Source organism: Odontesthes bonariensis, chromosome 2 (assembly GCF_027942865.1).
Source record: "Odontesthes bonariensis isolate fOdoBon6 chromosome 2, fOdoBon6.hap1, whole genome shotgun sequence".
NCBI classification, from domain to species: Eukaryota; Metazoa; Chordata; class Actinopteri; order Atheriniformes; family Atherinopsidae; genus Odontesthes; species Odontesthes bonariensis.
In genome coordinates this window covers 18,864,323-18,876,993 of record NC_134507.1, presented here as the reverse complement: position 1 = coordinate 18,876,993, position 12,671 = coordinate 18,864,323, and the positions used below count along the sequence as shown (strand labels likewise).

The window sequence follows — 12,671 nt, the reverse complement described above, 5'->3', positions numbered from 1 at the left end:
GGATGGATGTTACAACCTTAACACAACGTGGCCTTTACAATGGAGATGCAATGGGAAAGGCAATGCATTTGCCAACACCATTAGCAGATGGTTCAAATATGATTTGCATGTTTATAAATTAGCATTTTTAATTATTGCAAAGGGGTAATTGAAGTAGAAAGAACAGCCACAGTAAGCTCTTAGCTGAAGGGTGTCAAGACGACAGATGCCACACCTGCAACTCCACTGCGAGCTGACCGAATTTACATCCATGCTGTTGTGAGGAAAATCACTTGTGGCATTTTGAAAAAGCCACCATTCATTTGTCACACTGTGAGGAGATGAACCAATTGGTTTCTGTTCCCACAGTTACTACAATGTAAAATTACCTTTAAAATTGCATTTTTCTGTTAAGAATAACTGGTGCACAGGAGGTTAATATCTTTGGAAGAAAAACTGTATTTCGATGCAGGAAGAACTGTGATGACAACAGGATGCAGCCGATTTATGGCTCCAAAAACTCAGGAAGTGACAGTGATGCAGGGGAGTTTGCTCACAATGTCAAATGTCATTTTGAGATCTTATCCTCTTTCAAATTTCCAAACAGCAATTTCTCATCAAATAGACCTAAGGTGGCTTCATGCTTTACAGAAAGTAGGTTTTATCAGAGAGAAGCAGAGTCCGTTTAGAAGGACAGAAGCAACATAGGCTTCAAGAGACAAAAGAAAAACAGAAAAATCATGCATATCATCCAGCAGAGAGACTGAAATAGTCATATTTGTGCGTAGGGTGGAATGGATGTAGATTCACATATAATCCGTTGACATTTCAAATGCATCCTACTGTGTACTCTTTCACAGAGATTTTTTTTGCACTACTGACTGATGTTTTCAAGCCTCTGGACCGTCTGCAGCTCTTTCTGAGAGTAACTTGGTCTGTGCTTCTGAGCAAAGGAGGCTGCAAGGGTGTATTTGTGTGTGAGTCTGGAGAGTCCAAATCATGTCACCCATCCAGCAAAGACAGCAAGTCATGATTCTATTATACTTTACGATTTCTTGATAACCTATTGGCACAAGAAGCCTCTTTACAGTATAAATCTGTTATCCAGGGAGGTTTACTGCAGTTTCCAGTCGGACAATCACCACCTGACCTTGTGGTCAATTTAATTTAGGAGGGTCAATTTCTAGATTGCATACTATAAAATCTTAACAAAAAAAATACCTAATGTCAGCAGTAGCTGATGGGAAAGGATATCTAATGTGTTGGAAAACGGATGCATAATTAAATCCATAAAGCTCAGTTTCATTTCCATCTTGCCTACGTGACATGTTTGTGATGTTCATGTAATTAACACCACTGGCCTTCTTCTGACTGACTTTGAGAGAGAGGAATAAGGCTGGGAACAAACAGCTCACTAAAATGGTGACTTCTCTCACCAGGAAAAATGATTGCGCAGGGAGTTCTTGACGCCTACGCATTTCTATCCTCTGGAAAAGTTTCTTCAAGTTTTAGTGAGGGTTTCAAACATTTCCTTTATAAGCTGAAGCAGGCAGGACAAATTCTTTACTGCCAGAGAACACAAATCCAGACAATTCAGGGAGGGATGATTTCACTTCATGTGTGCATCTCTTTAATCTTATTTATATTGTGTTCCAGTATATAAATTATTCAAACAGCAAGATGTTACAAAGAGGCCTCAAAACCTCAAAACTTTCTCAAAGGCTTTGTTGTTTCAGGCATAATTTCAGAATCCGTTTTCCATGCAGGCCAGGGCAAGCTCATACTGGGCAAACTTAACAGAACAAAGGAGAGGGTGTGAGGGCGAACAAAAACCACAAGAGGGAACATAACAAAAATGATAAACATAGCAAAAAACAAGGGACTTTCTGAAGAACCCAAGTCAGAGGGTAAGCAGGCAACAGAGGAGGTAGTCATACACTGTGCACAAAGCCAGGCATCTGTACTTGGCTGAGTTCTTGGAAGTACACTGACGTGAGCTTAGTCCCCATCTGAACCAGCTTATAACCAATGAGCTAGTGCTGCTAAATGGTCTTGTGAGTATTTACCCCAGATGTTAGCAGACAGAGTGGTCTGCGCTCTTTGCCCTTCAGCATCATAGGTACGGTGGTCTCATAACGTTGTGGTTTCGTTGCACCCCCTCGTTCCTCAGCCTCATCTGGACTACTTCCTGTGAAAAGACCATCAGATTAACATGGATGAGGAAATTTAGCGTCTCATTGCATAGCATGCAGACAAAGGCTAGGCCAGTAACATGGGTCGGAGCTGCTCTGTAATATCCTCAATCATTAAAGGACACAATAAGTGCAACAAAGGCAGTGAAGTGTGACACATGGCACAGCACTTTTAAAAATTATTTGTGGACAGTGCTTCTGGGAAAGAATAAAAGCTCACTTTTGTTCCTGTGAGTAGATGTGCTGCGCCCCAAAGGACCTCTGCCACAGGCGCGGCATCAATAATGGATGCTCACACATAGTTCATGAGTTACTCAGCCTCTGCAGTGTCTCCAGACAGAAATGCTGATAAAAAAAAGCTAGCAAGATAAAGTTGACCTTCCCACTTCTTATACTTCTTATATTTGTTCTTCTTGAACTTCATATATAGTAGGTCAGAAAGGGATTCTGGCAGTGAGCTCCATCGCTGTTTCTCACTTCCTTCCACTTTTCTTAAAACATAGAATTTCTCTTCTCTTCTGAACTTTTACTCTTAGTTCAATTTGGAAAAGTTCCAAGTCAGTTAAATGATAATTGAGTGCTCACCTAGGAGGCAGACGCTACAGCACGCATGCGGTGCATAGTATAAAGATAGGATGGGGTATAATAAACTGAATCAGAGCTTGGAGCAGAATGTGGGAATCACAGTCAGAATTCCCCCATCTCTCTCAGTGGTTCTCTTAACTTTTGTCTCCCACAGACAATTGAGTCTGCTCTTAATGCTCCTGTGGCCTCACTGAGCATGTCTGTATTATAGCAGGCCCAGCAGGTTTGTGAAGCCCAATAAATGTTACAAACCCCTATATGAGCTGCAGAGACGGAGAGTAGAGCATGGGTTGAGAGTTGGGGGGGGGGTATCTCTTCATCTTTCGTTCCAAATCCCAGGAGAAATGCAGATGCAGCGTCTGTGTTTCTACATGCATTTATGATGTCATTGATGGTAGAAGAAGAGTTCAGTAGTACTACGTGGAGGGCAAGTATGAGATGTATGTATGAGATATATGTAAGTATGAGATTTGTCATCTCCTCTCCAGGCCTGGAAGTGTCTTTAAGTTTAACCGGTTCTGGGATGTGACTTTTTTTAATAAACCAGCTAAAACTTGAGGTTTTTATTGAGAACTTGAAACTGTCCATAAAATTATTTTATTTCTTGGCCTTTAAAGAAATGAGAAACATTATATAAAACCATAGGAGAGACTAAACCTTCACCTTTTATTGTAAGTCATTGATTCTTCTCTTGTGTTTATCAACATGTCTCGAAAGTGATGATGTGATGCAGACTAGAAAGGTGGAAACTCACAAACAGCGCATCAGGTCTGAATGGGTTAAGGCAGTTGGTCCTGAAAGTTTGATGCTCCAGGTCTTTGATGATAAAATGATGTGCTGTCGCCATTGGAATCACAATTATATTTCTTACATAAAGCGGTCTAACAACGGCTGCTCTGTGCTCTCAGTTATTCACAAACTCTATTGATTCACTGTGCATAACGAGTTAACAAGGGCATAAAAGGGACCTCCTGCATTTTAATGGGATATCTCAACATGTGCCGATGGTAGTTTGTTAGATTTAGCCTTGCATAAACATCACGTTAGACAGACGGACCAGACCACAGGCAGTGGTTAGAGCTCTGTTAAAGAAAGAGCAATAAAAGGAGAGTCAGGCAGACATCCAACGGCGTCTCTCACAATTTATCCAAATTTCTCAGATGCTAAACAAGTTTATGTTCATTAAAAAATAGCAATTCAGACAGGAGACTGGAAGCCGGGGTGGGATAAACAAACTACAAAACAAACTAGTTTGTGGCATGTGCTTTCACACCACATCTAAGGATAAATGGGTTTATAGTTGTTCTGAAAATCTGCAGCCACAGAGAGCTCTTGTAAGTCTCCTCTCTGATGGCATTCATCCCGCTACAGTAGTTTCAACACATAAAACATAAAATTGAGTGAACTATGGCTGGAAGAGTTTGACAGCAAAGTTGATATCAGGTCTGCTCTCTGTTCCCTGCACACCTGACCAGCCACCGAGTGAGGTAAGTGTGCTTATTCGATGTTGGACGTCATCTCAATAATTCTGGGGTTTCAAATGCTGTTTGATGTTCTGGCAAGCACTTTGTGTGAAGCACACTGACCCCTTTTATATGTGAATTAATAAGTATACTGTGTGGTTTTTTTGTGTGCACTATGGCCTGAATATGCAACATCTGTCATTGCCACCCAACAAAAAAGCAGTCCCTTCAAACAGCAAAGAAGTCTAACGTTCATGATGATTCATCTGGGCTTCATCCACTTTGGGAACCTTTTAAATTCAAACTAAAACTGGGTTAATACCCTATGGTTTCTGCAGAGTTTCATGAAGCTAAGCCAACCACAGTTGTATCTCCATATTGGACACAAGGGAGAATCAGTTGAGGGTCATTCATCTAAAAAACACAAGTTCTGCTTGGCAGCCAAAACATCTTTCCCACATGTTCTTTCTTTAAAGAGCCTCACAAACAAAAACTATTTTAGGGAAAACTGATAATCCAACAAAGCAGGTGAAAGCCATTTTAGTAATCCGTCTTGAACATAAACAGGTAATCGATGCAGTCAGCAAATTAACAAACAAAATTGGCCAAATTTAACTTAGAAAATCCATCTCAATATACTCTCATTATGTTTTACTTCAAGAATAATAGATTACTTCAAAACATACTGATCGTTATTTCTTTTGGATGTTTTTATTGTTGGGACGATTTAAGCAGAGCAGCTATCTATGCTGCCATAACATGTTAAAAAAAATGCATGTTTGATATTATCTGCATTCCCTTAAATCAAAAGTAGAAACAAAGTATGCTGCCTTTCAGTCACACCTCATAATTCATGTTCTTTATCAGGAGTGTTATCACTGGGTCCCTCTCTTAAGATGAACAAAATAATTTACACAAGGTCAAAGCATGTGGATGCAGGACATGGGGTAATCTAAAGGCAATGTTTTTAGGGAGAAAAAGAAAGTATAGACGTCACAGTGGGACTTCAGAGACCTCCTGCAATCAGATCAGCCTCGAGCAACATTTGCATACTAACTATATAAAATGGAAAAGACAAATTATCGCAATTAACGTCATAATGTGAAGTATATGAATTAAATTGACACAGTGATTGAGCATTTGGCCTATATCATCGTGAGAGAATAGTGGAAAAATATCCAGAGCTCACAGCCTAAGCTGATATTTCAAACATTTTGATTTATTCCATCAACTGTCCAAAAATGAAAGCCTAGTGAGTTTACTGTTAAGATGGGCCAAAAAAAATCCATTAGAAATTCATGCATGAAAAAAATGGGAGCAGATTATTCCATTTGAGCAAAATCTTTCATTACTTATCAATATGATGGTGATGCCAATGCGAATATTGCACCAATACTCACACCAAGACAAAATACTTTCTCTATATTTGTCATCATTATATGAAGGGATGGAGAAAGGTTAAGGCAAGAGAAGAAACGGTCAGGCTGGCTTAGTACTGTGAAGATAATCTATTTAGCAAAATGCCAAACAACCATTTTCTTAGCTGCTATATATATTCTAATGCCCCCACTAAGGAGAACTAACAATAACAATAGGAATCCAATGGTTGAGTCTCTTCATGGTGGACCAATCAGGTTTACTAAAGGTCTACAATATTTTGAACAACAATAATTGTGAATCAAAATGTGCTTTTCCAAAAGTTAATGGGTTAACCCCGCCTGGTCTCAGCAGCTTTCAAATGATGTCTAAACTAAAAGACATTAAGACCTGACTTTTGCTATTGCTCCACACAGAGAACAGACCCTGAATACCAGAAGATCAAGGGATAAAAACCCTGATTATGTCTGGGATAATGTTGATCAATGGTGGTTAAATAAGGGTCATGCGACCCTGTGATATGTCTGTCATTGCCCTAAAAGAGCTGATTCTCAGCGAACTGTGAATCCCTGAAAAGCCTCTTTGAGCAAAGAAATAAAAAAGGATCGAAGGCAACATGAAAATACGCATGAGCACTGGACTTTAAAACCAGGCCTTGTGCCAAAAGACTGATAAGCACCACACAGCAGAGGTGTTCAGCTGTTGCAATTGGATTCCCTGGAAGTCTGGATCGAACCCACAACTATCTCTGGGAGTGCTTAACGTATTGATCATCCATATTGATCACAAAATGGCAACATACTGAGCCAAGCTGTTTTCATTGGAGTAGGCATGTTTTTCTTTAAAAGTTCTTCCTTACTTGTTCTAAAAGGAAATGGAAAATAGATCCCAAGGATCTTTCTGCTACCAAAGATTCAAAACAATTCTCAATTTTCAAAATCTAACCAAACTAAACTTGACCTATTGTTACAGAAGCTTTACAAAAGCATTGTTAATTTGAGAGCAGTTTATAATATTGTTCGATGTTCTACGATGTTTCACTATTTTAAACTGCCTTTCTGTATTTGAAAGTTACAGGTTTTAAATTTACTGAGGAAAGAGTCATTGATAATTTAGGAAATATCTTATTTTTCTTGGAGTCACGGCAGATGATATTACTCATACTCGCAGACGTGTTAAATATGAGGATAGGCGAGCACAGAGTTTGCAGTGTGTTAAAATCTGCAGAGAAAAGATGGCAAGTAACCATCTTTGGCTTTGTCCATGTGTAATGTACATCTGAATCTTTCCATGAAAACCCAATTTTAGTTCACTGAAAAAAAAAAAAAAACACCATATCAAATGTGCTCATCTGTGAGCTTTAGATGTACTGCTAGGAGGGTTTAGTTATCTTCTAAAGAATCGGGAGGTTACTAAGACCTTTAGAACTTGGAAAATGTTTGACAGTTTAATGGACTCAAAGTTTATCAATGAAATTCTAATAATTGCCATACAGCTTAAGTTAGGCAATTAGTCATTGGGTGATTTTCAGATTTACAATATCAATAAGAAAAATAACAGTAGCTGTAATTCCAAAAGAGTGCCATTTATTCATCTCCACATATCACAAAGTCACAGGAGCTCCCCATGGAATGAGCCCAAGAAACAGAGAATTAGAGAAAAGTAAATATAATAAGTATTGTGCTCAAGTGCTCGGTTTCAAGGATGATCTTAGCCGTTCTCTTAATGCTGCCTCAGATGATCCAGGTTTTATGTTCTTGAACAAGAAATCTGAGGATTAAATGGGCTTAAATGCTTTCATCGAACTAAGGAGCTCCATGAACACCTTAGTCAATTTCTCACCCAATTACTGATTCTGTGTGAAAACCACTGACGTAAATATGGCAGGAGCGGCACTTACATTGTGCTGGCAGGAATAAAGAGCCGTTTACAAAGTGACTGCGAATGAGGTCTCTTTGACTGAGGTCAGCCTCTGAACAGAACTTTTACTCAAACTAAAATCTAACATGAACTACACTGGGACATCAATTGGAGGGATGCCAGAGCTGCTCAAAGAAACGGTAATAGAAAGTTGGACTATAATCTTTCCAACTGTCAGCAATATTATAGGATGTAACAGTGAGTGAAACGCTCCACTGCAGCTTGGTTTTTGTATCAGAACAAACACTTTTCCTGTCAGTACATCAAAAGGAGTATTTTACAGCTCCTCCTCTTGAGCGGATCCCGATGATTTCTTTCAATTTAAAAGTACAAAAAGCTCTGCTGCTGACACAGTTTGTTCAGTATGATGTCCCTTGACTAATAAGACATTCAAAAGCAGTAATAGCATTGTTTAAAAAGGACTAGAGCTGTAGCCCTCTGAAGTTTTCATTGCTCTGCAGCTTATGAATTAATGTTTGCTGCAAGAAATAACTTCAAAGTAGAGACTTTCAACTGACAATATGTCTGCAGGTGAACATAGGTTTTCCTCCACATTGTGACTAAATGTATGAATGTATTTTTTTAATTTAGAGCACGCCTGCTTTCACAACCCCTTCTTATTTATTCTTATTTAATGTTTCTTATTTATTAATTAACACTGCTGTGCTGTTAAGGCCTGCGGTATCTATGAGACAAGCCTGAGGTGACCTTTGACATCAGTCAGTGGGGCTACATGGCACTGTAAAAATCGGATTAAGGGCTAAATTACAATGACACTGAGTTATTAAGTTCATGTATACACCTTAATCTGACAAGAAACTGGATTGGATTGGGTTACTCGCGATCGGATTAAGACTCGGATGAAAGTCACACTAAACGTGCTTGTAGACGGTGAAGCACGTGGGGAATTGGACTTTGAGTTCTGCGCATGTGCGAGATTTTTTCCCGGGTCGTGAACCGGAAGTCAAAGGAGACGATATTACTGTTCTAGTCGCCGCCGTCGGAAAGAAACAAACACCACGATGGAGAATGCGCCGTTGTGCATCGCGTTTGTGCAATAAGCAGCACATCCCAAACGAAATGTAGAGGGACGTAGCTTAATTTTGCTCTTCGTTCTCCATCTTTCTCGAATGCCTGAGTTTGTTGTTGTTGGTGGTGGTGAAACGGTCAACTGGAAGTGGCTCTATTAGCAATAGTTGAAATGAGCACAGCTCCACCTAACGCACCGGGGTATGAAATGCTTTGTGCCTATGATTCGATTCATTCACCGCCATATATCCAAGGATAATTACCCTTGCTCAAATAAGGAGCATAACCCAACTATAGCTATAATCAAATTAATCTCGTCACATTAATCTCATTAATCTCAAGACCCACTAAGTGATCGAACACATCGCTGCACCAACATTAGATGCAACAAACATTCTGAACAGCTGATTTATGGACAAGTAACGATGACAAGGTCTTGATAAGACAGCTGGAGGGGAGGTGGAGGAATGTCACGGTTTTTAGAACCGTGACCAAAGTTTTAAAACACTTTTAAACAATTATTTTTTTTTATTTTTACGCTTTAATCCATTCCTGTGTTTACTTTCAGTTTTACTCACTGTTCCCTGCATTCATACAGCAAACAGCAGCCGGTTTTTGTGACTGTTCTCTTTGACGTCAGCCTGCATTTATAAACGGTAGCAAATGGTGATTGTAAATGCTACTGAAACTCCAAATGACATTTTTAAACATCTAAAAAAGGAAATGCAAGGAAGAATGGCCTGAAATTGATTCGCCGCTTCACTAAGTTTACAACCATGTTGACGTTAACTTTTCAGATGCTGTCCCAAGGATCAGCCAGAAAAAAACAATATCAATATATAAACAATATATAACAATTTCAGCAATGGAACTGCCTTGGTTGAAAAGGAGTATAACGTGAAAAAGTATTTTCAACAAGACACTGACCCCGAGACGTAATTTTCCGGCACTTGAAGGCACTGAAAGCACTCTTCAACAAATTTTTGAAGTCAGTAATAGAGTTATGCCTCACTCTGTGTTTGACAGACATTTTTGCTGTACAGGGATATTTCTAAAGCTTCACAGCTTTCTAAGCTTCAAATCAATTTTTCTCATCGTGCACTGCATTGCAGGGGAACAGTGTTAGTGTACACTGCTCTCTAAATCAAATGTACTTTAAAAATGCTTTGTAATTTCAATCAGCACGCAGCGTGGATTTGAGACACAGCATTTATAACACTTAATCTGTTAGTGGACCTACAGGAAAAGCCATGGCTTTATTGATGTTGTTGGGATTCATGCTGAGCACCCTCTGGGCCACATGTCATGGTAATCAATTAAACTGCTTTACTGAATATTTGATATAAAACCAAACATGTCAAGATAATGGTGGCCTGGCATGAAAAAGTCAAAGTATCCCCTAAATTAGTACGATTTTGTTCATATTCATCCCATTTCAAACTTAATCACAGACTCAAGGTCCGTCAAATGGGAATAATTTTAATATAATAACATACATGAAAAAAAACACACACATGGTTTAAAATAAGCAAGAATTATTACAGAAAGCAGCTCTATGGTCAATCATTGAGTCAGAAAATAACATTAAACATAAGATTTCAGCATTATTAGAAAGTAGTCTGTGTAAGCCTGCTTTATCTGTAGTTCGACCACATTCGTGGAGAATTGTGTTGCGCTAATGAGCTCTGAACAGAGACAGCTTGATTCCACATGCAGACACACAAAGCATGTGTAAGAGAGCGGTTGATTGTGCGTACAACATGGAGCACTGGGAAAGTGTTCAAAACATTTTACCTCATTACAGACAGGAAGGATATTATGACAATTTTAAATCAGAAAATTTCAGACATTTGTCCTATTTGATAAAAAAAAATCAAGACAACACTCGTCTTGGATATATATTTGATATCATGCTCTACAGCACGCACAGAAAAAAACAATTGTAAGGCGCTGCTAGAGAAAAGCCCTCCTCAGATTAAAGACCATCTGCACAAATAGTACTTTTCCATAAGAGTGAACTCTTTCCTGTTCGAACTTTCCGCTTGACTTTTTAGACTAATCTTTTTAATTAAAAGAAACTGTTTTATTTCATCCCTGCATGTGCCTCTACCCATTGCTTAAAAAAAAACAGCAGGGCTGTTATTCAAAAATGAGAAAAAAAAACATTACAAGCCTTTTATCCATAGTGAGAAAAAGTAGCTGAAAGACACACAGAAAAACAAAACCAAAGAGCCCCTCGGCATTTCAAAGGTTTGAGAATTCAAGTACCCTTTTGCTTCATTTTAGCAGTCCCTCCTTCCACCAGTTCCCATATTGCTCACTTTCCCTATGATGACACACTGCAGTAATTAGTGCGGAAGTTGAGAAGGTGATAATCCTGGATAAGAGACCTCCCAGATCCATTCCAAACAGAACAGCCCATTATTGACCTGACAGAGCAATCATCGACTCACAAGTGAAATAATGGTAACACGAGACTTCTCAGGGTGGGTTGGTGAGATTTACTTGTGTGTCCCGTACCCATCCTGTGGGAGCAACAGTGGAAAAGCCAATTCTAGTCCTGTCCTGCGCAGATTTGGGCATTATGTTTCAGAGCCATGGGGATTGGAGCTTGGAGGATTTGGGGATTAACAGGAATTTATCACATATGCCACCTAACTGAAATATGTGGGGGAGATGGGGTTCAATGAAATGGATTTTAGACATGCTAGTAAAATAGTTTAATACGATCAGCTGGTCAGTGCTTCATTCAAACAGTTTGGTACTATCCCTAGTATTACTGGCGGGATTGTCATGAATTTTTTGTACACACATTTAGGGCTCCCAGATGATGATTCCAACTGACATGCCTTTGCTTTATTCATAACATTTACTTATCCACAAGTCGCCCTTTCCTACTGCCACCACTGTTAGAATCTCATTTCCTAACTATAAGTATTGCCAATAGACAGCACGTTCATCCATTTTTGATAATCCAGATCAGGGTCGCAGGGGGGCTGGAGCCTATCTGAGCTGCCACTGGGCGAGAGGCAGGGTACACCCTGGACGGGTCGTCAGTCCATCACAGGGCCACACAGACATAAAAGAGACAAACAACTATGCTTACTCCTAGGGTCAATTGTAGAATCACCAATTAACTTCACATGCATGTTTTTGGATGGTGACAGGAAGCCGGAGTACCTGGAGAGAACTTGGCAGTCCAGTGGCTCAAAGTATCATGTATGAATTGGTCTGGTGGATAATCATTACAGCACAAGTAGTGACATAGTCAGTAGCTGGGTTTCCACTCACTACAGAGGAAATTGGAAGCGATCTTAGAAATACAAAATAGAAATGTGAACTAATTACATTTCTACTGACCAGGCCGAAGCAAATAGACTAGGCCGTGTTGTGTAACCAGAGGGTGGCACTAGACAACATTGTAGACTACGTTATTCCATAAGCTTTGTGTATTACTGAAAGTAATTTAATCCATAGCTATAAATGGTCAGAAATTGTTTATATCTACAGTGTGGGTTTGTGTTTTTACTGATTTAGTTTGCCCAGTTAGTGCATTTAATTTAAACTGATGTGAGAGCTGTTATTCACCATTTCAGAGCAGTCAATATTTAGTTTTTTTGTGTTATAATCTTAAAACCTCATTTCTAGTTGCATTTGGACACATTTTAATGAGTGTAGCCCAGTCAGAGCATTAATATACTCAATAATACTTTATATGGACAGTCAGGAAAGAAGTTCAAGTGAGAGCATTCCAACAATACGGGATCTTGAGGTCAAACTTTCCTCTAGCTCACAAGTATTTCTTTCAAAGAATGTTCACATTGTAAAATTTAATTTCAAAACAGCCTCTATCTCCTCCATCAAAAACTTCAGCAATAGCTGATGTTTGAAGAGCAGGGCTGGATCCAATCAACAACATCTTGGGGTAAACACACTGACAGAGATGTGTGTGACCTTTCTGTGGAGAAATTACTGATGTTGTGCAACCTGGTGGTTCAGCCTGCTGTGAGACTGTGAGTCTCACACCCAAATCATAACATTGCATCGGCCCACTTTCTTGTTTTGTCTCTCATCCAACCTAAACCTAAAATTTTTGGAGAAGGATGGTCCGTCAGAAGAAAAGAAA

General features: G+C 39.3%; 1 protein-coding gene across 2 annotated transcripts in view; it reads right to left on the bottom strand.

The window, feature by feature from the left end:
• adam12b (ADAM metallopeptidase domain 12b) overlaps positions 1–12,671 on the bottom strand; it is a 96,244-nt gene that overhangs the window by 76,767 nt on the left and 6,806 nt on the right. For both annotated transcript variants that reach the window (XM_075478437.1, XM_075478438.1), the window contains exon 2: positions 2,046–2,167. In XM_075478437.1, coding sequence (XP_075334552.1) covers positions 2,046–2,167 — 122 coding nt within the window. The remainder of the gene's footprint in view (positions 1–2,045; positions 2,168–12,671) is intronic.